At 50.4% G+C, this 26711-nt stretch overlaps 1 protein-coding gene across 10 annotated transcripts in view; it reads right to left on the reverse strand.

Annotated features, from left to right (window-relative positions):
- The window catches only part of lrrc7 (leucine rich repeat containing 7), an 895132-nt gene that overhangs the window by 448838 nt on the left and 419583 nt on the right, over positions 1–26711 (reverse strand). For all 10 annotated transcript variants that reach the window (XM_072511053.1, XM_072511057.1, XM_072511054.1 and 7 more), the window contains one exon: positions 22379–22581. In XM_072511053.1, the coding sequence (XP_072367154.1) occupies positions 22379–22567 (189 nt within the window). In that variant the 5' untranslated portion in view covers positions 22568–22581. The remainder of the gene's footprint in view (positions 1–22378; positions 22582–26711) is intronic.

Raw genomic sequence — 26711 nt, forward strand, 5'->3', positions numbered from 1 at the left:
TATCTACCAGGAAGACGGTGCGCCAACTGAGACGAGCAAGGGGTGCAGTTTGCGAACATGGAGATAAGGTGTCCGTTAGCAGGTCAGCTCCGGAGGGAAGCAGTGGCAAGGGAAATTATGCAGGTGAGGGATAGGGCAGGGAAATTTGTGGTGGCGCCGGATCTGATTAACAAGGTTTTTGAGGAATTTTATGAGAGGTTGTACAGGTCAGAGCCACCCGGGGGAGATCGTGAGATGCAGGAATTTCTAGATGGGTTGGAGTACCCGAGGTTAGGGGAGGGGGACAGGGCTACATTAGAAGGAGCGATAGGAGAGCAGGAGATAAAGGATGCGATTGGGAAGATGCAGTCGGGGAAGGTGGCAGGGCCGGATGGGTTTCCGGTGGAATATTATAAAAAATGCAAGGATAAGCTGGCACTCCTGCTGGTGGGGATGTTTGAAGAGGTGATAGGGAAGGGAGTGTTGCTACAAACCTTGGGGCAGGCATCGATTTCCCTGTTGCTAAAAAAAGATAAGGATCCAACGGAGTGTGGGTTGTATAGGCCCATATCACTTCTGAATGTGGACGCAAAAGTATTGGTGAAGCTGGCGGGTAGGCTGGAGGAGTGCCTCCCGAAGGTGATAGGTGAAGATCAGACTTCGTGAAAGGGAGGCAACTCTTTTCAAACATTAGAAGGGTATTGAACGTCGTTATGGCACCGGCAGAGGGGAAGGAAACAGGTGGTTGTGGCATTGGACGCTGAGAAGGTGTTCAACCGGGTAGAATGGGGGTACTTGATGGCAGTTCTGGTGCGGTTTGGGATTGGACCAAGATTTGTGAATTAGGTAAAGCTGCTATATAAGGAGCCGAGGGCAAGTGTCCACACAAACAACATCAGCTTGAGATACTTTTCTCTTCACCGTGGGACTAGGCAGGGATGTCCTATGTCCCCCCTGCTGTTTGCACTTGCGATTGAGCCATTGGCCATCGCATTAAGAAGTTCGGGGGTATGGAAAGGAATAGTGCAGGGTGGGGGGATAGAGCATAGGGTGTCCTTATATGCCGATGACTTGCTGTTATACGTGTCGGAACCGAGTGTGTCGATAGGGGGAATATTGGAGCTGCTTCGAGTGTTTGGGTCTTTCTCGGGGTACAAGCTGAATCTAGACAATGTCATAATATACATCAGTACATTATGGTGCAATCACATACACACACTGATGGACATGCAGTAGGACCAACCAGCATACATAACACCGCAGCCAATCACCAGTGAGAGCACAAGCACTATAAAGACAGGGGACAGGAGAGTTCCCGCTCATTCTAGCAGCAGCCAGCTCAGAGCACAGAGCTCACAGCCTGCATCACAGACATTCACCATGTGCTGAGTGCCTCACCATAGCTAGTGATAGGAAACGGTCCACAGTTAACCTGGTATTGCTTATACCCACGTTTACAGTATGTTAGCATAGTTGAACAGTTAATAAAATAGCATTACACCACTTCCAGCATTGTTGGCTTGTTTGTGAACCAGAACACCCAACACGACAGACAAGAGTGAGTATTTTGTGGTATCTCGGCCGGGTGTGGGGGCAGGGGTGGGGGGGGCTGCCATTCCTTAGGGAAGGGACTCACTTTAGGTACCTGGGGGTGCAGGTTGCCCAGGAGTGCGGAGGGGCTCCGCAGGTACAACATTTCTAGTTTGGTGGGGAGAGTGAAAGCTGATTTGTCAAGGTGGGATGGTCTCCCTCTGTCACTGGCGGGTAGGGTACAGGCGATTAAAATGAACATGTTGCCACGATTTCTGTTTATTTTTCAATGCCTGCCGATTTTCCTGCCAAAAGCTTTTTTCAGAGAGATTGAGGGAAGAATTACGTCGTTCATATGGGGACGGAAGGTGGCCAGAGTTAGAAAGGTGCTACTAGAGAGGGGAAGGCAGGCAGGGGGTTTGGGCCTTCCGAACCTGCTGTATTACTACTGGGCGGCGAATGTGGAGAAGGTGCGGAGCTGGGTCAGAGGGGTTGATTCCCAGTGGGTCAGAATGGAGGAGAGTTTGTGCAGGGAGTTGGGATTGAAAGCACTAGCAACAGCGTCGCTCCCGATAGCCCCGGGGAAGTACTCAGGGAGTCCGGTAATAATGGCTTCATTGAGAATTTGGAGGCAGGTTCGCCAATACTTCGGGTTGGGGGCAGGGTCAAGGGAAATGCCGATTCGGGGGAACCACAGATTTGAGCCAGGGAGGTGGGATGGAAATTTTCGGAAATAGGAGGAGTAGGGGATTAAGACACTGAAAGATTTGTTTCTTAGGGGTCGGTTTGCAGGATTGAAGGAGCTGGAAGCGAAGTATGGGCTGGAGCAGGGAGAGGTGTTTAGGTACATGCATGTTCGGGATTTTGCCAGGAAGGAGATACAGAGCTTCCCGGAGGAGCCGGCCTCCACATTGCTGGAGGAGGTGCTGACGACAGGGGGACTGGAGAAGGGGGTAGTGTCAGCGGTCTACGGAGCTATTTTGGAGGAGGAGAAGGCACCACTGGAAGGGATCAAAGCAAAGTGGGAGGCAGAGTTGAGAGAGGATATGGAGGAGGGGTTCTGGTGTGAGGTGCTCCGGAGAGTGAATGCCTCCACCTCGTGTGCGAGGTTGGGGCTGATACATCTGAAGGTGGTATACAGAGCACACCTCACTAGGGTGAGGATGAGCCGATTCTTTGAAGGAGTAGAAAATGTGTGGGAACATTGCGAGGGGGGACCCGCTAATCACGTTCATATGTTTTGGTCTTGTCCAAAGCTGGAGGATTACTGGAAGGAGGTTTTTAGGGTAATTTCTAAAGTGGTGCACGTGAAACTGGACAAGGGCCCTGGGGAGGCCATATTCGGGGTGTCAGACCAGCCAGGGTTGGAAACGGGTGCGGAGGCAGATGTCGTAGCCTTCGCCTCGTTGATCGCCCGAAGGCGGATCCTGCTGGGATGGAGAGCAACCTCTCCACCCTGCGCCCTGGCGTGGCGGGGGGACCTGTTGGAATTCTCGACTGTTGAGAAGGTTAAGTTTGAACTGAGGGGAAGGATGGAGGGGTTCTACAATTCATGGGCATTATTCATTATACACTTTCAAGAACTGTATAACACTTCTTGTTGGAGGGTGGGTGGGTGGGAGAGTTGGGGGGGGGGGGGCGATGGGTGTTAATGGGGGCCGTGGATGATTCCTGATTCCTTTTTGTCAGTTGTTTATGTGAACATGCGGGAGAATGTTTTGGATTTGGTGGGAGGATGGGATCGTTGTTATTGATATGGGGATTGACATATTTGTTACTGATTATTGTTTATTACTGATTATTGTTTACTGTTGGTGGGTGTAAATTTGGGAGAAAATGTGAAAAAGGAGAATAAAGAAATATAAATTTTTTAAAATCCTGCCCCTCACCTAGAACTTGTGTCCCCTCGTAACTGACCCTTCAACAAAGGGGAACAGCTGCTCCCTATCAACCCTGTCCATGCCCCTCATAATCTTCACACCCGGTAACAAGTCATGATGACCATGCGGGGAAGGGGTGCTCTGAGGACATTGGAGCTCCCAGGCAGTCACATAAATTAAAAAGTATATACATATATTTTATTCCAAACACAATCAATAATGCAAACAATCAACAAACAAATCTCACCAGGTTTCAAACAGTTTGACATTTTCCCATTTTTTTGCCCGAAACTACCCAAACATCCCACCCAATAGGCTCCCCCCTACCCACTGCCGACAAACAGATCTTCAAATAGAGGCAGACAGAGCTCCATCTTAAGTAGAATCCCACTTCAGACCCTCTGAGAGCGAACTTAATCTTCTTCAGTTTTAGCAATTCTGCCATATCCCCCAATATCCTCGACAGCAAGACCAAGCTCCAACCCAGTAAGATCTGCCGCTGAGCAATCAGAGTGGTGAAGGCCATAATATTGGCCCCCTTCCCCTCTAGCAGCTCCAGTAGCTCTGAAACATTGAAAATCACCACCAAAGGGTATGCCGCAATCCTCACGCCCACATTCTCTAACAGCGTTTTGAAAGTCGATGCCCAGAATCCCCCCAACTTCAGACACGACCAGAACATATGAACATGATTCGCAGGCCCCCTTCAGCACCTCTCGCATTTGTCCTCAAGCTCAGGGAAGAACCCACTCATACGAGCCCGAGTCATATGGGTCCTGTGCACTACCTTGAACTGTTTAAGGTTCATCCTGGCACAGTGTTATGGGCCACGGCTTAGAAACTCCAAAGTATATTATGGAGCCCACATGACCTACAACCTTTATGTTGAATTTGGCTAGGATGAGCACAAGAGCCTTCCCTTCAGGTGTGATTCATCAGTCTTCCTGGACACTTTAATCAAAACAAGCTTTATTCTAAGAACTTAATTAACATATATATATTACCACAAGAGGTTTTATTAATTACAAGCATAAAGACACCACACAGCTACAGTAATCTATGTATAACACTTAATGAATTCCCCCTTAACTGTTCCAATTCAATAACAAATTCCAATGAACCCAAGAAACCCTTTTCAAGGGCGTGGCCCAGCACAGTGCATTCTCACTTGACTTAAGACTGGTCTTGTTACAGAAATTCTGATCCAATTTTTAACCAACAGATTCATCTCCTTCCGGAAAGCAATTATATATCCAAAGCTACCACCAAGGTGATTTTTACTGGAACAGATATTTAAAATGAAAATAAAGAAAGACACTCCTAAACACTTCTTTGCTCTGTCTGTAGTCCACAGCAGTCTAACTGAAACTGAAAAAAAACTCACAGCCACAGCTCAGCTCCAACCACAAAATTACATCACTGAAGCCATGTGATAAGACAAAAACCTTTCTTAAAGGGACACTCGCATAGAATTATCATAGAATTTACAGTGCAGAAGGAGGCCATTCGGCCCATCAAGTCTGCATCGGCTCTTGGAAAGGTTAATACCTCCACCCTATCCCCATAACTCAGTAACCCCACCCAACACTAAGGGCAATTTTGGACACTAAGGGCAATTTTATCATGGCCAATCCACCTAACCTGCACATCTTTGGACTGTGGGAGGAAACCGGAGCACCCGGAGGAAACCCACGCACACACGGGGAGGATGTGCAGACTCCGCACAGACAGTGACCCAAGCCGGAATCGAACCTGGGACCCTGGAGCTGTGAAGCAATTGTGCTATCCACAATGCTACCGTGCTGCCCAACAGGTTGAATTTACTTGGCGCATAATTTCACTCCACCCCTCCCCCCGCCCCACAAAGCTCTATTCCCAATTCCTCCTCCCTTTTCCTTCTTATCTCCACCACTGGCGCCCTTGCCATTTAGAACCACCACCACTAGATATCCACAATCCTCGCTCACCCAGTGCGTCCTGAGTTAGCAATTTATCCAATAGCATATAGTATGGTAGCTGAGGAAACGAGGGGAGCAGCTTCGGTACGAAATCCCGCACCTGCATGTACCTGAATATACTTTCCCTCGGCAGCTGGAACTTCCCTGCAACTCCTCTAGCCTCGCGAAACTCCCCTCTACGAACAGACCCCTTACCCGCTCTACCCCCTCCCTATGCCATGTAAGCTGGCCAAAATAAGATTTTGGTATCTGGGTATTCAGGTGGCCCACAACTGGGCCATGATGCACAAGTGGAAATTGTGCAGTTTGGTAGAGGAGGCAAAGGGGGATTTGAAGAGGTGGGCTGCCCTACCACTCTCCTTGATGGTGAGAGTACAGACTGTAAAAATGAACAACGTGCTGAGGTTTATATTTGTTTTCAGTCCCTAAGATTCAGAGGGCTTTTTTGCAGAAAGGACGGCAGGTGGGGGGGTCCTGTACATCGCGCCTATCCCTGTTGGTATGATCCCTACACATTGGGGCCAGTAATGACATACCCTACTCCAAAGTGCCGCCTCAGCTGGTTCCATATCTTGATGGTCGACACCACAACATGACTATTGGTACATCTACCCAGGGAGAACGGGAGGGGGGCTGTCAAAGGGCCCTGAAGCACGCCCCCAGTCAGATGGCCTCTTCCGCCTGCAGTCAGTCCGACACCCCTGCCCCCCACCAGTGTCTCGCCTTCTCCACATTTGCCACACAACAGTAATACAGCAGGTTTGGAAGCGCCAGACCCCCCACCTGCCGTCCTATCTGTAAAAAAGCCCTCTGAATCTTAGGCGTCTTTCCTGCCCATACAAATTCTGAAATTAATGTGTCCACCCCCAAAAGAATGCCTTTGGAAGGAATGTCAGAAGGGACAGAAAACAAATAAAAATCTCAGCACAATATTCATTTTTACAGTTTGTACTCTCAACTTCAAGGCCAGTGGTAGGGCAGCCCACTCTTCAAATCCCCCTTTGCCTCCTCTACCAAACTGCACAAGTTCCACTTATGTATCATGGCCCTGTCGTGGGCCACGTGAATACCCAGATACCGAAACCTTAGTTTGGCCAGCTTACATGACAGGGTACCCAAATTTGCACTCCATCCCTGGGCGTTCACCGGGAATTCCTCACTTTTTGCCACATTCAGTTTGCACCCGGAAAAAAATGCCAAACTTCCCTAGTCGTTCCATTATTTTCCCCATACACTCCAGCGGGTTTGAAAAATATGACAATAGATCATCGGCGTACAATGACACCCAATGCTCCCTACCTCCCCTTACAATGCACTTCCATTCTCTTAATGCCTGAAGCACAATAGCCAAAGGCCCAATGGCTAACCCAAAAAACAATGGGGACAGCAGGCAATCCTGTCGTGTGCGCCTGTCCAGACTAAAATATCCCAAATTCATTGTATTCATCCTCACACTTTTCGTTGGGGTGGTATACAGCAACCTCACCCACAAAATGAACGTTGGCCCGAACCCAAACTTCCCCAAGATCTCAAACCAGTATCCTCCATTCTACCCAATCCCTTATTCCTTCTTTGGGATCACAGATCAATACTTGCACAAGCTTGACCGGCAACTCCCCCCCCGCAGCAGTGAGTCATTACACATGCGCAGGAGATGGGCGTCAACTCTTCCGAAAACCGTTTATAATATTCTACCAGAAAGCCATCCGGCCTCACTCCTCCTCGACTGCATCAACCCAATGCATTCCATTATCTACTGTAACACCATTGGCTCCTCCAATCCCTGCCCCTTCCCTCTCTCCACCTCCAGGAACGCCAACCCATCTGCGAAACACCCCATCTCCTTGCCCTCCCCCCGAGGCTAGTATATATACAGCTCCCGATACAGGGCCTTGAATGCCTCATTAATTTTCCCCAGTGGCGTCTCCAATCCTTCTCCCTCATCCCTCACCTGCGCAATCTACTGTGTAGTTGCCTGCTGCCTCAACTGATGGGCTAGCAGCCGACTAGCCTTCTCCACATATTCATAAATCACCCTCCTCGAGCAATGAGCTGACCCACCACCTTCCCTGTCATCACTAAGTCAAATTCCCCCTGTAGTTTCATCAATTCTGCCATCAGCTCCCCAGTCAGGGACACCGAGTACCATTGATATACTTTTACAATGGCATCCACAAACCTCTGTCTCTAACCTCTCAAGTTTTCCCCTATGGGCTTGTACGATATAATCTCTCCCCGAACCACTGCCTTCATTGCCTCCAAAAACGTGGAGGGTGAGACGTCCCCATTCTGGTTAAGCTCCACATAGTCCTTTATCGCTGAGGCCTCCTTGTCACAAAACTTCTTAGCTGCTGGGAGCACTGAATCAAACCTCCATGTGGATCTCTGAGCCTGGCCTGATTTGAACCTCACATCCACATAATGTGGCCTGTGGTCTGAAATCACCATTGTTGCGATGGGGGGGGGGGTCCCTCTAGTTAGGGGGTCTCTGTGGGGGAGTTCCTTTAGTAAGGAGGTCTGTGGGGGGGGGGGGGGAAGCGTTTCCTTAGTTAGGGGATCCTGGGGGTGCTCCCGTTTTAGGGTCTCTGGGGTGGGGACGCGGGGGGAGGTCTGGTAGTGGAGGGGTGCCCAGGGCTTGCATTGTGGGGAAGAGGGTGGTTCTCAGATGGACTTTTGGGACAACTCCCTTAAGTAGTTACCTCAGTGGCCCACTGTGAGGACCATCACATCAGGTTCACATTTGGTGATACCTGTTGTAATCTGGGGCTGGTTTAGCTCACTGGGCTAAATCGCTGGCTGTTAAAGCAGACCAAGGCAGGCCAGCAGCACGGTTCAATTCCCGTACCAGCCTCCCCAAATAGGTGCCGGAATGTGGCGACTAGGGGCTTTTCACAGTAACTTCATTGAAGCCTACTCGTGACAATAAGCGATTTTCATTTAATCTGCACCCACATGATTACCGGCCCGGAGGACTGGAGAATCGCGAGGGTCTGGAGAATCTGGTGCTGGGCCTGTTAATGACCGATTTGGATCTATTTACATGCTCCCGCTGGTGAGTGAGCCCGAACCCCGATCCTGCCACAAGGGGGTGTTGGATGGACTACAGCTGCAGACGGGGGCAGGGCAGATGTCTTAGCCTTCGCCTCGCTGATTTCTCGCAGGCAGGTGTTGTAGAGTGGAGGTCAGATTCTCCACCCAGTGCCTTGGCGTGGTAGGGGGTTCTCATGGAACTTTTGTACCTGAGAGGCTCGATTGGAGGTTTTATATAAGATGGCAGCCATTTATCATGTATTTCAAGGAACTGGGGCGTCATTCTCCGCCGGCGGGAGTCTCCGTTTTGCCGGCACCCGGGGGTTTCCCGATGGCGTGGGGCTGCCCCACAATGGGAAACCCCATTGACCGGCTGGTGTAACGGAGCATCCCGCCGGCAGGTAGGGGCAGAAATGTGGCGGGGCGGGATGGAGAATTTCGCTCCTGGTCACCATCAGATGTTGAGAGGGAGTGGGGTGGGGGGGGTGAGGGGGGTAGAGGGTTGGGGTGTTTTTGCTTTTGGGGTGTTTATTTGTTTTGTATATATATTTTTAAAATGTTCAATAAAAATATATTCAAAATAAATTATGATTATCTAAGTCTCCTGCTATAACCTCCTTAATAATGATGTCAGATGTTAGGCTAACTGGCCTCTAGTTTTCTGCTTACTGACTTCCTCCATTCTGGAAACAAGGGGCAGGATTCTCCGCTCCCGCGCAGAAGTGCCCACGCCGTCGTGAACACTGTCGAGGTTCACGACGGCGTGAAACGGCCCCTATCCCGACCGATTCAGGGCCCGATAATGGGCTAGGAGCGGGGCCGCATCATTTACATGCGCCAGGCCTTGTCGCCACGTAAAGGCGGCGCCACATACATGACGCGGCCGGCGCCGCATAACTGGCATCACCCGCGCATGCGTGGTTGCCGTCCTCGCCGAGTCCGCCCCGCAAGAAGATGGCAGACGGATCTTGCGGGGCTGCGGAAGAAAGGAGGTCCTCCTTCAGAGAGGACGGCCCGACGATCGGTGGGCACCGATCGCGCGCGACACCCCATTTGAGGCCCCTCCCGGTGCAGGATCCCCCCCCCCCCCGCAGGCCGCACCCCCAGCGTTCCCGCCGGCAGCGACCAGGTGTGGACAGCGCCGGGGGGAACCTGCCGGTTTGGGCTGGCCGCTCGGCCCATCCAGGCCTGAGAACAGCAGGGGTGCTGGAGAATCGCCATTTTGGGTGTCTCGGGCGATTCTCCGGCCTGCGGCGCGCGGAACCCGACGGGGCCGTTCTTGCCGCTTGGGAGAATCTGGGGAGGGCGTCAGACCGGCGTTGCGGGAAAATTTGGTGACCCAGGCGATTCTCCCAACCGGCGCGGGAGCGGAGAATCGCGCCCAAGGTGTTATATTAGCTGTTTTCCAATCCATGAAGAAACTTCCACCATGTCAGGAATTTTGGAAGATTGTAACCAATGGATCTACTAGCTCTGCAGCTAATTCTTTTAAGATCCGAGATGCAGGCCATCCGGTTCTGGGGACCTGTCAGCCTTTAAGTCTCGTAGTTTTCCCAGCACTTTTACCCAAGTGATGGTGGTTGTGTTAAGTTTCTCCCTCCCATTTACCTCTATATTTTCAACTATTTTTGGAACGTTTTCTCAGTCTTCTGCAGTGAAGACAGACAGAAAATACCTGTTCAACGCCTCTTTCATTTCTGTGTTTTTAATTCCCCAGACTCACTCTTCAGAAGAGCAACACTAATTTTAGTTCAAAGCAAATTACTGCGGATGGATGCTGGAATCAAAATCAAAAACAGAACATACTGGACAATCTCAGCAGGGCTGACAGCATCTGTGGAGAGAGAAGGGAACCAACGTTTTGAGTCTGGATGACTTTGACAAAGACTCATCCAGACTCAAAACGTTAACTCCATTCTCTCTCCACTAGTTACTCTTTTCCCATTTAAATACTTGCAGAACCTCGAACCATCTGATTTTACATTACTATCTAGCTTTCTCTCATATTCTGCTTTCTGCCTCTTTATTATGTTTTTAGTCATTATTTGCTGGTTCTTAAATCTGACCAATTTTCTGCTCTACCATTAACCTTTGCAATTCTGTACAGTGTTTCTTTCAATTTGGTGCTATCCTTAACTTCCTTATTCAGCCATGGATGATTCATCTTTCTCACTGGGATAAATATTTGCTGAGAGTTATTAAAATGTCTCCTTAAAAGTTTGCCACTGCATCTCGACTGTCCAAGCTTTTAAACTAGTTTCCTAATTCACTTTAGCTGGATCTGCTTCCATCCCCTTATAATTACCGATATTCAGGTTCAAAACACTAGTCTTAGAAACATTCATATCCCCTTCAAACTGAACATGAAATTCTATCATGGTATGATTGCTGTTACCGAGAGGCTCCTGTATCATTAGGTTCTTGATTAATCCTGTTTCATTTCTCATTACCAGGAAGCATGCTCCCTGGCTGGCTTTAGACTGTACTACTCCAAAAGAAGTTATCTAAAATACACTATGAATTCAATTTCCAGGTTACCTTTGCCAATTTGCTTCCTGCAATCTACATGTAGATTAAAGTGACCCATGACTATTGCAGTACCTTTGTTACACACCCAACTTATTTCTTCCAGTATACTTGTCCTGCCATGTAACTATTGTTAGAGGTGTCAAAGCACTCTGGGCTAGTGCGCGGTCATTTCCACTTGACCTGGAGTAGCAACACAAGTGAAATTAAATGTTATTTTAAAATACCTGCGGACCTTGGCTGAGCCCAATAAACCACACTCACCAGGTTGAAAAAATTTAAACACAAGTAACATTTTATTATGTGCAGTATTAGAATTAGAAGATATAGAATCCATACAGTGCAAAAGGAGGGCAGTTGGCCCATCAAGTCTGCACCAACCCTCTGAAAGAGCACCCATCCTAGGCCCACTTCCCTGCTCTATCCCCTCAACCTCATAATCCCGCCTAACCGGCACATCTTTGGACACTAAGAGGCAATTTAGCATGGCCAATCCACCTAACCTGCACATTTTTGGACAGTTTGAATTAAATGGACAAAAATGTAATTGACTACCTAACACCCATTTCCCAACCTCTCCTCCCTTTCCAATTACTCTCACTCTCTCTACAAACACAGAACAAAGGGTGGTTTAGAGGAAAATAAATTATTAATAAAACTATCTTTGATTTTTTTTTATTCGTTCATGGGATGTGGGCATCGCAGGCATTTATTGCCCATCCCTAATTGCCCTTGAGGGGGCAGTTAAGAGTCAACCACATTCCTGTGGGTCTGGAGTCACATGTAGGTCAGACCGGGCAAGGACGGCAGATTTCCTTCCCTAAAGGGCATTAGTGAACCAGATGGATTTTTACAATAATTGACAGTGGTTTCATGGATCATGATCAGACTTTTAATTCTAGGTTTTTAAAATTTAATTCACATTTCACCATCTGCAGTGGCAGGATTTGAACCTGGATTCCCCAGAGCATATTCTGGGTCTCTGGTTTACTAGTCCAGTGACAGTACCATAACACCACTGCCTCCCCAGATGCATTGGGATGACTTCTACTTAGTGTCTTTCTGAGGTTCAACTTTCATTTTGTTTCATTACTTCTTCCTTCTGGGCTTGAGATGATTTTCTCTGGCAAGGTTATCTACTTTCTCTGTAGATTCAGGATAATTTCAAGTTTACAGCAAAGATATGCCAGCCACTCACTGGTTTCAGAACAATAAAGCAGTTCTTTCAGCAGCGAGAGAGAGAGATTGTTTCCTCTCCTTCCAAGTTCTAATCACTTCTGCTCAGCTCTCTCAGAAACCATCACACAGGAACTAATCACTGACTGTTGTCAGGCAGAACACTGTCCCTGGCCAGTCCACAGGTTGCCAGCCAATCAATCGAACTGACTTCCTCCAAAGCTGGTTCCTAAGATTTGCCGACGACGAGTTTGGTTTCTCCGCTCCAAAATACAAAACCTAGGAACACACTGTCCTGACTAGCAGGTTGCTTTAGCTTCAGTCCTCTACTTAAAGACACATTCCCATTATGGGTCCACGGATCAAAAATAATAAAATAAAAAGAAAATAAATGGGAACAAAGGAAATAAACAGGAAGGGCTCTTACAGGACTACTCCCACAAGTGGTCTCTTACCTTGACTATTTCTTATAACTACCCAAACCTATTCTACAACTTGCTCTTTCAAGCTGTCATACGACCATAAGACATAGGAGCAGAATTAGGCCACTCGGCCCTTCGAGTCTGCTCCGCCATTCAATCATGGCTGATATTTTTCTCATCCCCATTCTCCTGCCTTCTCCCCATAATCCCATAACCCCTGATCATCTTTTGCTTCAGACATTTCAGTATATCATCCGTGTTGCAATTTTTCATTGATCAGCCCAATTTGCATTCAGTGAATGTATTTCACAAAGAAAAACATCCCAAGTCTTTTTTCAAAACTTTAATCAGAAAGGAAAATGTGGATACTGAACTATAAAATGACACTTAGAAACTTTCCGTTAGATTGCACCCTTAAAGTGAATGGTAGAAAGATTAGAGGGGAGATGAAGACATTTATTTTCACATAGTGGGGGTCTGGAACTTACTGCCTGAAAGGATGGGAGAGGCAGAAATCCTTAACTCATTTAAGAGTTGCCTGGATGTGCACCTCTAGTGGCATAACCTGCAGGGCTCCAGACCGAATGTTGGTAAATGCAATTAGGCTAGATGGCTCGTTTTTTGCCAGTGCGGACACCGAGCCAAGTGGCCTCTTTCTGTGTCAAAATTTTCAGTGGTCTGAAGTCATATGTTAGCCAGGGAGAGGTGGCAGATCAACTTTGCTAAGGGACAGGAGTGAACCAGATGAGTTTTTGATAATCAATGATAATTTCATGGTTACTGTGACTAGCTTTCAATTCCAGATTTTATTAATTGAATTTAAATTCCAACTACCATGGTATGGTTTCAACTCTTGTATTAGCATAGGCTGCTAGATTCCCAGTTCAGTGATATTACCACAACACTACCATCTCCCTTTATAGAGGTGGCAGGATGGGAAACTGGGCAAGAGATCAGAGGGAGAAATATAGTATGATCAATCCTTTCCTTATCTGACTTCGACAGATACACTTTCAAATAGGGATCAGTGTATGATAATCAACAATTGAAATCCTGGTTGATTTATACCCATCCTCACATAGTGATACCTTCCGAGGCAGGTTGTGTGAGTGAGGAAAATTATTAGCTCACCATACCCACCTCGAAAGAAACTCTACCAAACGGCAGGAACTTTCTTCCGGTGGTGGGGGTGGGGGCCTCCACACACTGCGGATTAAGACACTGCTTCAGCAAAATGGGGTTCAAATGGCCCTGTTCAGTTCGGATTTCCCTTAAGTGTGAATCACATTGTTGTGTTATGTAATTTGGAATAACACAAGCTGCTATTTGATGCAGTTTTGAGTAAAAGATGCTCCAGACTTTGAAGTGAGTTCAATGTGTTTTATTGAACTATTAGCACAGTTCTTAATGAGTTTGACTCTCTGCTAATCTACTCAGTCTAACTGAACCAGCCTTGCTCTAAGCCACGCACTGGGGTGTGATACTGAGGATACACCCTGTCTCACTCTGCAGATGTTGGTCTGTGGAAAGAGGCGGGGTGTGAGTGCCTCATCCCTTTTATAGTGAGATACCACCCCTGAGTGTCCTGACTGCTCATTAGTCGTGTCCTATTCTATGTGTTCATTAGCTGCATGTTTGCATATCATGACATCTCCCCTTTTTATGAATATTTTGTTGGCGTATGTGAATGTATTTACATGTGAATGAATCTGTCTAACGTGACTGACGGAGGACAACAGAACAGAGCAAACAAAACAAACGTTCACAAGTCCAGTCTCTGAGGCTTGCGTCTGATCCTGATCGACCGCCAGAGAGGTGGCGGAGGGGGCGACGGCTCCTTGACAGGCGGGATGGAAGCCTGACTGGTGGCCTCATGGTGCAAGGTATCAGGAGGTGGCAATTCAACAGATGGAAATGGAGGAGAAAGTGGTTGCAGGAAGGTAACTTAGCGCAGTGCCCGTCGATTCCTTCGCACGATGGAGCCATCAGCCATACGTACAACATAAGAGTGGGGCGCGGCCTGTCGAACAACGACAGCCGGGGCAGACTACCCACCATCCGGTATCTTGATCCTGACAGCGTCTGCCGGGGATAGCACGGCCAGATCGGTGGCATGGGCATCATAACCCTGCTTTTGACGGTCTCTGAGCTGCTGTATCTTCTGCAACACAGGGAGGTGATCCAGGTTGGGCAGTTGTATGACTGGAGGCGTCGTCCGCAGGTCCCTGTTCATTAGGAGTTGAGTCTGAGACATGCCAGTGGACAATGGAGTCGCCCTGTACGTGAGCAGTGCACGGTGTATGTCGGAAGCAGAGTCCGCAGCCTCGCAGATGAGCTGTTTCACAATGTGCACCCCTTTCTCGACTTTTCCATTGGACTGCGGATAGTGCGGTCTGGAGGTGACATGCTGGAAATTGTATGACGTGGCAAACTTGGAACATTCTCGACTGTTAAAGCACGGGCCATTGTCGCTCATGATGGTGATTTGGATGCCATGCCTTGAGAACATCTCCTTACAGGCTTTGATGACGGTCCGAGAGGTGAGGTCCAGGAGCTTCAGCACCTCAGGGTAATTCGAGAAATAGTCGATGATCAATACGCAGTCGCGACCATTCGCATGAAAGAGGTCGATGCCAACCTTGGACCACGGAGAAGTCACTATGTCATGCTGTTGGAGCATCTCCTTGCTCTGCGCTGGCTGGAACCGCTGAGGGGTAGCACAGTTCAGGACCATGTTCATGATGTCCTGGCTGATGCCGGGCCAGTAGACAGCTTGCCGGGCTCTGCGTCTGCACTTCTCGACGCCCAGGTGTCCCTCATGAATCTGGCGGAGCACCAAGCTCTGAAGACTGAGCGGAATGACAATCCTGTCCAGCTTGAGGAGGATACCACCAATCACCGTCAAGTCAACCTTCACATTGAAAAATTGTGGGCACTGCCCGTTCTGCCAGTCATTGTTAAGGTTGTGGATGACGTGCTGCAAGAGGGGGTCCTTGGCTGTCTCATCATGGATGAGAACTACCGTCTCATCTGTTGCCGGGAGAGTGCTAGCACACATGTGCACCTGCGATTCGATGTGCTGGATGATCTCCAGCGGGTCACTGGGCGAGGTGACGGAGCAGGACAATATATCAGCGATGATGCGTTCCTTGCCAGGTGTGTACACCAAGTTGAAGTCATACCTCCGAAGTTTAAACAGGATTCTCTGCAACTGAGGCGTCATGTCGTTCAGGTCCTTGTGGATGATGTGGACCAGAGGCCTGTGATCCGTCTCGACAGTGAATGTCGGCAGGCCCTAGACATAATTATGAAATGTGAGGATGCCGGTGAGAAGACCGAAGCATTCCTTCTCAATCTGTGCATATCTGGTTTCAGTGGGCGTCATCGCCCTTGATGTGTAGGCTACTAGTGCCCAGGATGATGTGTCATCTCGTTGAAGCAACACCGCACCGATGCCATCCTGACTCGCATCTGTGGATATCTTTGTCTCCCGGTCCAGGTCGAAGAGTGCCAGGACTGGTGCAGTGCTGAGCTTGGCTTTCAGCTCCAGCCACTCTGTCTGGTGTGCTGCCTTCCACTCAAAGGCAGTTGACTTTTTCACCAAGTTGAGTAGGGGGGTGATGTGTCTGGCCATTTTGGGAATGAACTTGCGCAGAAAACTGACTATACACAAGAAGCGCAGCACCGCTTTTTTGTCCTCAGGGACCTTCATCGCCTCGAAGGCCTTGAGTTTGTCTGTGTCCAGGCGCACACCATACTGTGAGATCTGGTCGCCTAGGAACTTGAGCGTCGATGTGCCAAAACAATATTTGGACCTGTTTAACTTGAGGCCGTTGGCATGTACACGGCGGAATACCTTCTGGAGACGGGCCACATGTTCTTCAGGGGTCGTGGACCATATGATGATGTCGTCCACGTACACACGAACCCCTTCAATGCATTCCATCATCTGCTCCATGATGTGATGGAATGTCTCTGATGCCGAGATGATGCCAAATGACATGCGATTGTAGCAGTATCTGCCAAGAGGCATGTTGAAGGTGCAGAGCCTTCTGCTGGACTCTTCCAGCTGGATTTGCCAAAATCCCTGTGATGCATCCAATTTGGTGAAGAAGCGCACGTGTGCCATCTCACTCGTGAGTTCCTCCCGCTTCGGGATGGGGTAGTGTTCCCACATAATATTCTTATTGAGATCCTTGGGATCAATGCAGATACGCAGGTCCCCTGAAGGTTTCTTTACACACACCATCGAGCTGACCCAGTCAGTCAGTTCGGTGACCTTGGATATGATGCTTTTTTGCTGAAGATCCTTGAGCTGTGCCTTCAGGCGCTCTCTCAGTGGAGCAGGGTGTCGTCGTGGTGCGTGGACCACTGGCTTGGCATCAGGCCGTAGCAGAATCTTGTATCGATAAGGCAGCGTGCCCATCCCGTTGAACACATCTGGATACTGGGCGAGGATGTCGTCGATGCCGGCCTGAAGATCCACATGGGAGGATGTCGCGGTGTAAACCCTTTGAACAAGGTTCAGCTGCTTGCAGGCGTGCGCACCTAGTAGGGATGCCCTGTCCGGCTTAACAATTTCAAAGCATAACTATGCTTGTGTGTGTCGGTTGGATACGTGCAGATGGCAGGATCCCAGTGCCGTGATGGCATTCCGTTTGTAATCCAGGAGTTTACAGGCAACTGGAAGGACCGTGGGGGGCTTCTTAATGCGTCTGAAGTCTGCCTGTGAGAGGAGGTTGGCAGAGGCATCTGTGTCCATCTTGAACTGGATGGGGCAGTAGTTGACCTTCATCACTGCTCGCCATTCATCCTCGGAATCCACAGCTTGGATTGATTGGACTTGCGATGTGTCTGGTGTGGCATACTCCCACTTTGCAATAATGCCCATACGGTAGGCGTTGTCCAGGCATTCAGCATCTGGATCCGTTGCACTGCCGGGATCAGAATCCTGTAGGCTTTGTTGCACACTCCGGATGCGCGTCATCGGAATTGGGAGCGCTGGCTCCTGACTGGTGGTGCAGATCTGCACAGGGCCGCATAGTAGCCTGGCTTCCCGTAGTTTAAACATCGGCAGCCTCTTGCAGGGCAGTGTTTCTTTAAATGGGCGGTGCCACAGTTCGAACACGTCATGACTTCGGCGTCCTGACGCTCCGTGCGTCGTTGCACATGTGCAGTGAAGTTCTCAGACGTCTGCACCTGCGCAGTGAGGCTTTCGGCCGCTTCGTTATCCCATTCGCATCGCGCATGCATCGGGCCCCGGGAAGAGCGCGCAAAATGGCCGCTTTTGTCAATGTTGAGGCGCTGCATCCGGAAGATGGTCTGCACATTCTCTGCCTCGTGGGAGGCTAGTTCATAATTTTCTGCAGTTTTGTACTGGGAATAGCGATTTTCAGTGTGCTCATGCACTGTGCATGTTTCAATCACGACTGACAGGGTCATATGCTTGATCTTCAGTAACTGCTCTCTCAGAGGATCAGAGTGAACTCCACAAACGATTTGGTCTCTGATCATGGAGTCAGTGATATCACCGAAGTTGCAGGATTGTGCTCGCAGTCTAAGGTTACTTAAATATGAGATGAAGGATTCGTCTTTACCTTGCAATCGCTGCTTGAATATTTAGCGCTCGAAGATTTTGTTGGTGTCTACCTCACAGTGGCTGTCAAACTTGTCCAGGATGGTCTGAAACTTTGTCTTGACCTGGTCTTCGGCGAAGTGAAAGGAGTTGAATATCTCCAAGGCGTGATCACCCGCTGTGGTGAGGAAAAGAGCTATCTTCTGTGCATCAGACGCACCATATTGTGCCAGTATACATTCGCTGGACGTCACGGATCTTGTTGAGTTGAACTAACTAGATTGAACAGACTCCTGGTATCATGTTGTGTTATGTAACTTGGAATAACACAAGCTGCCACTTGATGCAATTTTGAGTAAAAGAAGCTCCAGACTTTGAAGTGAGTTCAATGTGTTTTATTGAACTATTAGCACAGTTCTCAATGAGTTCGACTCTCTGCTAATCTAAATGTAGTAACTCAGTCTAACTGAACCAGCCTTGCTCTAAGCCACATGCAGGGGTGTGATGCTGAGGGTACACCCTGTTTCACTCTGTAGTTGTTGGTCTGTGGAAAGAGGCGGGGTGTGAGTGCCTCATCTCTTTTATAGTGAGATACCACCCCTGAGTGTCCTGACTGCTCATTGGTCGTGTCCTATTCTATGTGTTCATTAGCTGCATGTTTGCATATCATGACACACACAGTGCCCCCTTTTCCCAAGGATGAAAATGGGATCTGTTGAGAATCGGGACAGAACTTCTGAATCTGGGTCCAACCACCATTTTGAAAGCCCCATGGAGTCTCCATGACTGCTTAAGTCCCCCCACAGACCTCTCAGAAAGTTCACAAGACTTCCTGACAGAGGTCTCTCTTCTAGGGGGCTTTCTGACATGGGTCTCTTTTCTGGGGGGGCTTCCTCACAAGGATCTCTTTTCAGGGAGGCTGTGGGGGGGGGGGTCTCCTTATTTGGGGGCTCTTTGTGTGTGGTCTCTTTATTTCGGGGGTCTGTGGGAGTCTCCTTATTTATTGATCACTTGGGAGAGAGTCTCTTTATTTAGGGGGTCTCTGGGTCGGGTCCCTTTTTTAGGGGGTCTCTGTAGGGCGAAGGGGTGGGGCTGGTCGAGTTTCTCCCGTACTTGGGGGTGAGGGGGGATTGATCCAAAAAATCCTGGGGTGGGGGACTAAATTACCCTGAGGGGGTGTGGTCAGCCGCCGCAGGACCTTGCTATCGGGCTACCCGCTCAAAATGATGGCCCAATAGCAGGATTCCCTCGGAAATACTTTGTAATCTTCGCCATGCATAAATTTGCATGGCTAAGCATTGGGAATCGCTTTCTGTTTTCAGCTTCGGAAGCAGAACATATAGGGCGCGATTCTCCGCTCCCGCGCCGGTTGGGAGAATCGCCTGGCGCACCATTTTTCCCCGCGACGCCGGTCTGACACCCTCCCACGATTCACCCAAGCGGCGACAACGGCGCCGTCGAGCTCTGCACGGCGCAGGCCGGAGAATCGCCCGGGCACCCAAAATGGCGATTCTCCGCTACACCCGCTTTTCTCCGGCCCGGATGGGCCGAGCGGCCTGCCCAAAACGACGGCTTACCGCCGGCGCCATCCACACCTGGGGCGAAATTCGCCTACCCGCCCCGCCACATTTCTGCCCCGACCGGCCGGCGGGAGTCTCCGTAACACCGGCCGGCCAATGGGGTTTCCCATTGTGGGGCAGCCCCACGCCGTCGGGAAACCCCCGGGCACCGGCAAAACGGAGACTCCCGCCGGCGGAGAATGACGCCCCAGATCGCTGCCGCCGGGAACAGCACGGGAACGCTGGGGGGTGGGCGGCCTGTGGGGGGGGCGAGGGGGGTTCTTTCACCGGGGTAGGACTCAAAAGGGGTCTGGCCCACAATCGGTGCCCACCGATCGGCGGGCCGGCCACTCTGAAGGAGGACCTCCTTTCCTCCGCGCCCCACAAGATACATCCGACATCTTCTTGCGGGGCGGCCTCAGGGAGGATGGCAACCACGCATGCGCGGGTGACGGCAGTTACGCAGCGTATGACGCGGCGCCGCTTTTATGCGGCGCCAATGTCCGGTGCGCGCTGACGACGCTGGTTTCGCGACACGCCCCCCCTGAGTTTCTCGCGGCCCCAATCCTAGACCATTTTCAGGCCCTGAATCGGTCGAGATCGGAGCCGTTTCGCGCCGTCGTGAATCTTGACGCCGTTCACGACGGCGTGGGCACTTAGTCGCGGGAGCGGAGAATCGCGCCCCCAGTCTCTCAAGAGGTGAATTTTGCCCCTTGTCTTCACACGTAAAGAACAATCATCCCGACAAGGAGATGATTTTCCACGCACCCCCCACCCCCACCGCGGCGTGTTTCTTGGCAGTGGGAGTCCGCCCACGGTTGATCGATGGCGGGAACTTCTGGTCCCGCTGTTTTCAATTGGATTTCCCATTAAATCCATCCCCCACCACCAGGAAACCCGCTACTGGGGGTTGCACTCGGCGGGACTGGAGATCCCCCTGTCGAGAACAGCCGTAATCTCCCCCCAAGGTATCAGAAAGCACTTGTCTTAGGAGCAATGTACTTCGGAGTGGAAAAAGTAAACTTGGGGGAAAAAATAAATTCCACCATTAAATGACAAAGTAAGAAAGCATTTATCAAATTACCAATGCACTGGTGCAGCCTTGACATTGCCTGATTCCATCCCTCATTCAGCGCATCTGCTGCTGAAACTCTAGTTTACCCCTTAACTTTTACAACACCCTGCTGGCAGACCCCCCCCCCCCCCCCCCCCCTCCCTCAACCCACCGCCATCTTCTACACTCTATAAACTTGAGATCACCCAGAAAAGTCCCGTTCAATCATCACTTCTGTTCTCGCTGGCCTACATTAACTGCTGGTCTGTCAACACCTCGGGCGTCATTCTCCGCCGGCGGGAGTCTCCGTTCTGCCGGCGCCCGGGGGTTTCCCGACAGCGTGGGGCTGCCCCACAATGGGAAACCCCATTGACCGGCCGGTGTTACGGAGACTCCCGCCGGCCGGTCGGCGCAGAAATGTGGCGGGGCGGGTAGGAGAATTTCGCCCCTCCATTTTAAAATTCGCTTTCTTATTTTCAAGTTCTACCATGATCTCACTGCCCCATTTCTCTCTAACCATCCCAACTTTACAATCCTCTTGAGATTTCTGTGTTTCTCCAATTCTGGCCTCTCGTGCATTCCTGATTTTAATCTTCCACCACCAGGGGGTCTTGCTTTAAGCTGCCAAGTTCCTAACACTCAGAATTCCCTCATTGAACCTCCGCATCCTTTTACCTCTTTAAGGATGCTCCTTGGCACAGAGGTTTTTGAGTCAGCTTCTGATCACCTGACCTAAGTTTTGTTTGATAATGCTGCTGTGAAGCGCCTTGAGACATTTTATTCAATGAAAGGTGCTCTGCAAGTGCAAGTTGTTGTTGACAGAACACACCTTATTGTACCGATTCCCATGTATTACATTTCTCATAACACTCATCTTTTGATCTGTCTGAGTGGTACTGCTAATTAGCACCAGTCAGGCCTATGAATACGTGCTGTTAGCGTTACATTGTTCATAGTAATTTCACATAGGACCCTTCCAAGCCTGAAGAAACAGAAATCATTAATACCACTATACGAGCCAGGTTTGAATTCAGGGCCGGTATTCTCCCCTACCCGGCGGGGCGGGGGGTCCCGGTGGGTTGGGGTGGCGGGAACCACTCCGGAGTCGGGCCACCCTAAAGGTGCAGATTTCTCCGCAGCTTTAGGGGCCAGGCCCTCACCTTGAGGGGCTAGCCCTGCGCTGGAGTGGTTGGTGCGCCGCCGGCTGACGGGAAAGGCCTTTGGCACCATGGCAGCCGGGGCCAAAGGGACCTCGCCCGTCGGCGGGAGGCCGCGCATTGCGGAGGCAATGGCCGAGGCGGAAGGAAAAGAGTGCCCCGCGGGCCAGGCCATCGTGGGGGCACCCCCCGAGGGAAGGGAGGTGGCTTGATTCATGCCGGCGGGATTGGCATGACAGCAGCGGGACTTCGGCCCATCGCGGGCCGGAGAATCGCCGGGGGGGACCCGCCGACCGGCGCTGCGTGATTCCTGCACCCGCCAAATTTTCGGTGCCGGAGAATTAGGCGGCTGGCGGGGGCGGGATTCACGCCGCCCCACGGCGATTCTCCGACCGGGCGGGCAGATCCCAGAGATGAAAGGTCAAACTTTAATTCATTGCTATCCCTCATTGTTCTATTAATTGTATTAAAATAAAACATCAAATTGTGTAACTACAAATATGGCGCAGCCAGTATGTTTATGTCTTCCTACCTTGGGAAGTTCCTCTATCTGATTGGCATCTAAATAGAGCTCTTCCAAAGACCGTTCAAAATTGAATATCTCCTTTGGTACTTGCTGAAGGCTACAGTGGGAATAATCCAATACTGAGATGACCTCTTCCTCACCCCGGAAACATCGGCAGGGTACCAGGCGACCAATAAGTTTCCTCTTTGTTGTCATCTCCAGACACTGCACTGCAATATCACAAAAAATAGACACCAGTGAATGGGAAAAAAAGGTTAGAACAACTTTAAGAAATTAATAAAATAATTCATCTGTATTTCTGACACAAAATCATACTGAGATTTCCCCGCACTGTTTTAATTGACCATTCTCCATATGATGATGATTCGTGATCTGCTATTGAACCACAGCCACACAGGAACCTATCCTCGGCTGGCATACGGGCTAATAAAGGAGGAAATCATCAAACCACGCAACTCTATATAGTCAAAGCGTTAAAGTGCGATATGCATTTTTTATCTTGATTTTTAACATTTTCTACTAAAAATACCTGTATTCAAAAGAATATATATACACGCTGACTGATGTGGTTCAAGATTTCTACTAACCTTTGTGGAAAGAAATTGTTTCTTGACATCACCCCAAGCTCTATTTTAAAGTAGGACCCTGGACTCCCAATCAGAGGAAAGAGGTTTGTTCCATCTATCCTGTCAGCTCTGTTAGCCATCTTAAAGACCTCGGGCGTCATTCTCCGACCCCCCGCCGGGTCGGAGAATGGCCGTTGGCCGCCGTGAATCCCGCCCCCGCCCCCGCCGAAGTCTCCGCTCCCGGAGATTGGGCGGGGGCGGGAATCGGGCCGCGCCGGTTGGCGGGACCCCCCGCTGGATTCTCCGGCCCGGATGGGCCGAAGTCCCGCCCAGGAATTGCCTGTCCCGCCGGCGTAAATCAAACCTGGTATTTACCGGCGGGACCAGGCGGCGTGGGCGGGCTCCGGGGTCCTGGGGGGGGGGCGCGGGGCGATCTGACCCCGGGGGGTGCCCCCACGGTGGCCTGGCCCGCGATCGGGGCCCACTGATCCGCGGACGGGCCTGTGCCGTGGGGGCACTCTTTCCCTTCCGCCTCCACTACGGCCTCCACCATGGCGGAGGCGGTAGAGACTCTCCCCACTGCGCATGCGGCGGGAAACTGACAGCGGCCGCTGACGCTCCCGCGCATGCGCTGGGAAACTGACAGCGGCCGCTGATGCTCCCGCGCATGCGCCGCATTTCCGCGCGAGCTGGCGGGGAAACAAACGCCATTTCCGCCAGCTGGCGGGGCGGAAATCCCTCCGGCGTCGGCCTAGCCCCTCAATGTTGGGGCTAGGCCGCCAAAGATGCGGAGCCTTCCGCACCTTTGGGCCGGCACGATGCCCGTTTGATTGGCGCCGGCTTTGACGCCAGTCGGCGGACATCCCGCCGTTGGGGGAGAATTTCGCCCCTCAATTTGACCACTCCTTAATCTGCCATAGTGATATGAACACAGGCTTAGTCTATAGGATTTGTCCACATAATGTAATCCTTTTAGCCCCAGCAACATTCTGATAAATCTTCTCTGCACCCTCTCCAGTATTTCTTGAGGTTTGATGCCCAGAGTTGTATGTAGAACTCTAACTAGGGTCCAACCATATCTTTATGTAACTTCCATCCCTTTGTATTCCTTGAGATAAAGGCCAATATTCCATTAGTCTATTTAATAATAATAATCTTTATTGTCACAAGTAGGCTTAGATTAACACTGCAATTAAATTACTATGAAAATGATGTTTTGTACCCTTTACATGAACCCCTAAATCTCTATGCTCCTCCACAGTTCCTAGCTTCTCGCCATTTAGAAAATATTCTGATCCTTTTTAGTTAGGTCCAGAGTCAATTACCTTGTACTTACCCACATTGAGCTCCATCTGCCGCAATTTTATCCACTCACTTAATCTGTATAGGTCCTTTTATAACTTTCTGCTCCTAACCTGAGTATTTACTGTTGCAGCTAACTTGGTATTGTCAGTAAACCTGGACTTGTAATTCTACACCTTCACCTAATTCATTTATAAATGTGGTGAAACTGAGTCTTGAGTACAGATCCCTTGAGGCAACATTATTCACATGTCATCAACTGGATTACATACTGACTATCCCTACTCTCTTCTCTACCTCCTAACCATTCCTTATTCCTGTTAGTAGGTTACCTTCAATTCCAGATACTCTTAACATGTGGAACTTATTGAATACGTAAGAGAAGTCCATACAAATGACATCTATAAATACATTGGGCGGGATTCTCCACTCCCACGCCGAAGTGGCCGCGCTGTCGTGAACGCCGTCGAGGTTCACGACGGCGCGGAACGGCCCCGGTCCCGACCGATTCAGGCCCTGACAATGGGCCAGTATCGGGGCCGTGTCATCTACACGCGCCAGGCCTTGTCGCCCGCGTAAAAGCGGCGCCGCATAGATGACGCGACCAGCGCCGCATAATGGGCGTCATCCGCGCATGCGCGGGTTGGCCGTCGCCAACACGCGCATGCGTGGTTGCCGTCCTCTCTAAGTCCACCCCGCAAGAAGGTGGGGGACGGATCTTGCGGGGCCGCGGAAGGAAGGAGGTCCTCCTTCAGAGAGGACGGCCCGACGATCGGTGGGCACCGATCGCGGGCCACCCCACATTCCAGGTGAAGCCCGGTGCAGGATCCCCCCTCGCCCCCCCCACAGGCCGCCCCCCCCAGCGTTCACGCACCGCCCACGACTGCAGCGACCAGGTGTGGACGGTGCCGGGGGGGAACCCGCTGTTTTGGCCTGGCCGCTCGGCCCATCCGGGCCTCAGAATAACGGGGTGCCGGAGAATCGCCATTTTGGTTGTCTCCGGCGATTCTCCGGCCTGCGGCCCGCGAAACTCGATCGGACCGTTCCTGCCGCTTGGGAGAATCGCAGGAGGGCGTCGGACCGGCGTCCCCGGACATTTTGGCGGCCCAGGCGATTCTCCCAACCAGCGTGGGAGTGTAGAATTGCGCCCAGAGTCTGTGAACACTGCTTCCCAATAGAGTGCAGAATTTGTCTTAAATTCTGGAAATATAGGATGGAATTGTATCAGGCCTACAAGAATGGCAAAGGAGGCTGGGATTGGGCCGGAAAAAGTCAAGAGAAGGTGGCTTGCCTGTTGCTTTTCTGTCGCCATGGCATTCTGCCAGATTTGATGAAGATAGGGAATGGCCTGTCTGGCCAGAGGCCAATTTTGCCACTCAGTCTCCTCTTTCTGCTGTTGCCAGCTTTTTACCAGCTAAGCATGGCTCACGGCCTCAGGGGGAGACCACCTAGTGAATCCTGATGGCCTCCCTGATGGCCACACGTTAAGAAGCAGCTCTCTTGATCCAGCACCTTGAAGGGGACTTCTGGCAGCAATAGCTACCTCCGCGGCAACAACGACCCACCCTCACCAACCGCTCCCTCCACTATCTGGGCATACCTCATTGGCCTCGGACACCCTTGAGTCACTCCCCCCCCCCCCCCAACCCACCCCCACCCCACCACCCCTGTAACCTCTTAACCCCACAAAAATTAAGGGCAAATTTGCATGGCCAATCCACCTAACCCACTCATCTTTGGACTGTGGGAAGAAACCGGAACACCCGGAAGAAAGCCACGCAGACATGGAGAGAACGCATAAACTCCACACAGACAGTCACCCAAGGGTGGAATTAAACCTGGGTCCCTGGCGCTGTGAGGCAGCAGTGCTAACCACTGTGCTGCAGAGAACTAAGACCTACCGGACTTCTGATTGGACAGCAGCCCTTGCAGGTGGGCTTTCCTCCTTTAAAGAGGGAAGGGAGCCCTGACAGAAGCTTATTAGTTGTACAATGGGCCTAAAATCTGGCTGAGGCTCCCTCAAATGGCCGTGGTGGCGTTGCCCGGTTTGCTGGCCTGTCATTGGGACTACCACCGCTCCAAGAACATTCAGCCCACACAGTAGATTTATCAGCATTTGTGTAAGGACTAAATTACATCTTGGCTGCATTCTTTCATCAAAATTGATTCTGACAAACGGTTTCATCTTTACAGATGTTGATTGAGGAGCAAAAGAGTATGATTAGCAAACTGAGGTGATTCTATAGGCTTCAAATAATAAGAAAGAAAGAAAGAAAGAGCTAGAGATGCAAATCTGCAGAGGTAGTTCAAGAACTATAAAGTAATGATTTGGGGAAATTAACAATTAGTATACAAAGAAATTTTAAAATATTTTACTGGCATGTAAATAATAATAAACAATACTAAGAGTTATGGTGTGGTCTATTAGGGGTGTGTCTATTATGTACTTAGCAGCACAGGACAAGCTGGAA

This window comes from Scyliorhinus torazame, chromosome 7 (assembly GCF_047496885.1).
Source record: "Scyliorhinus torazame isolate Kashiwa2021f chromosome 7, sScyTor2.1, whole genome shotgun sequence".
Classification (NCBI taxonomy): domain Eukaryota; kingdom Metazoa; phylum Chordata; class Chondrichthyes; order Carcharhiniformes; family Scyliorhinidae; genus Scyliorhinus; species Scyliorhinus torazame.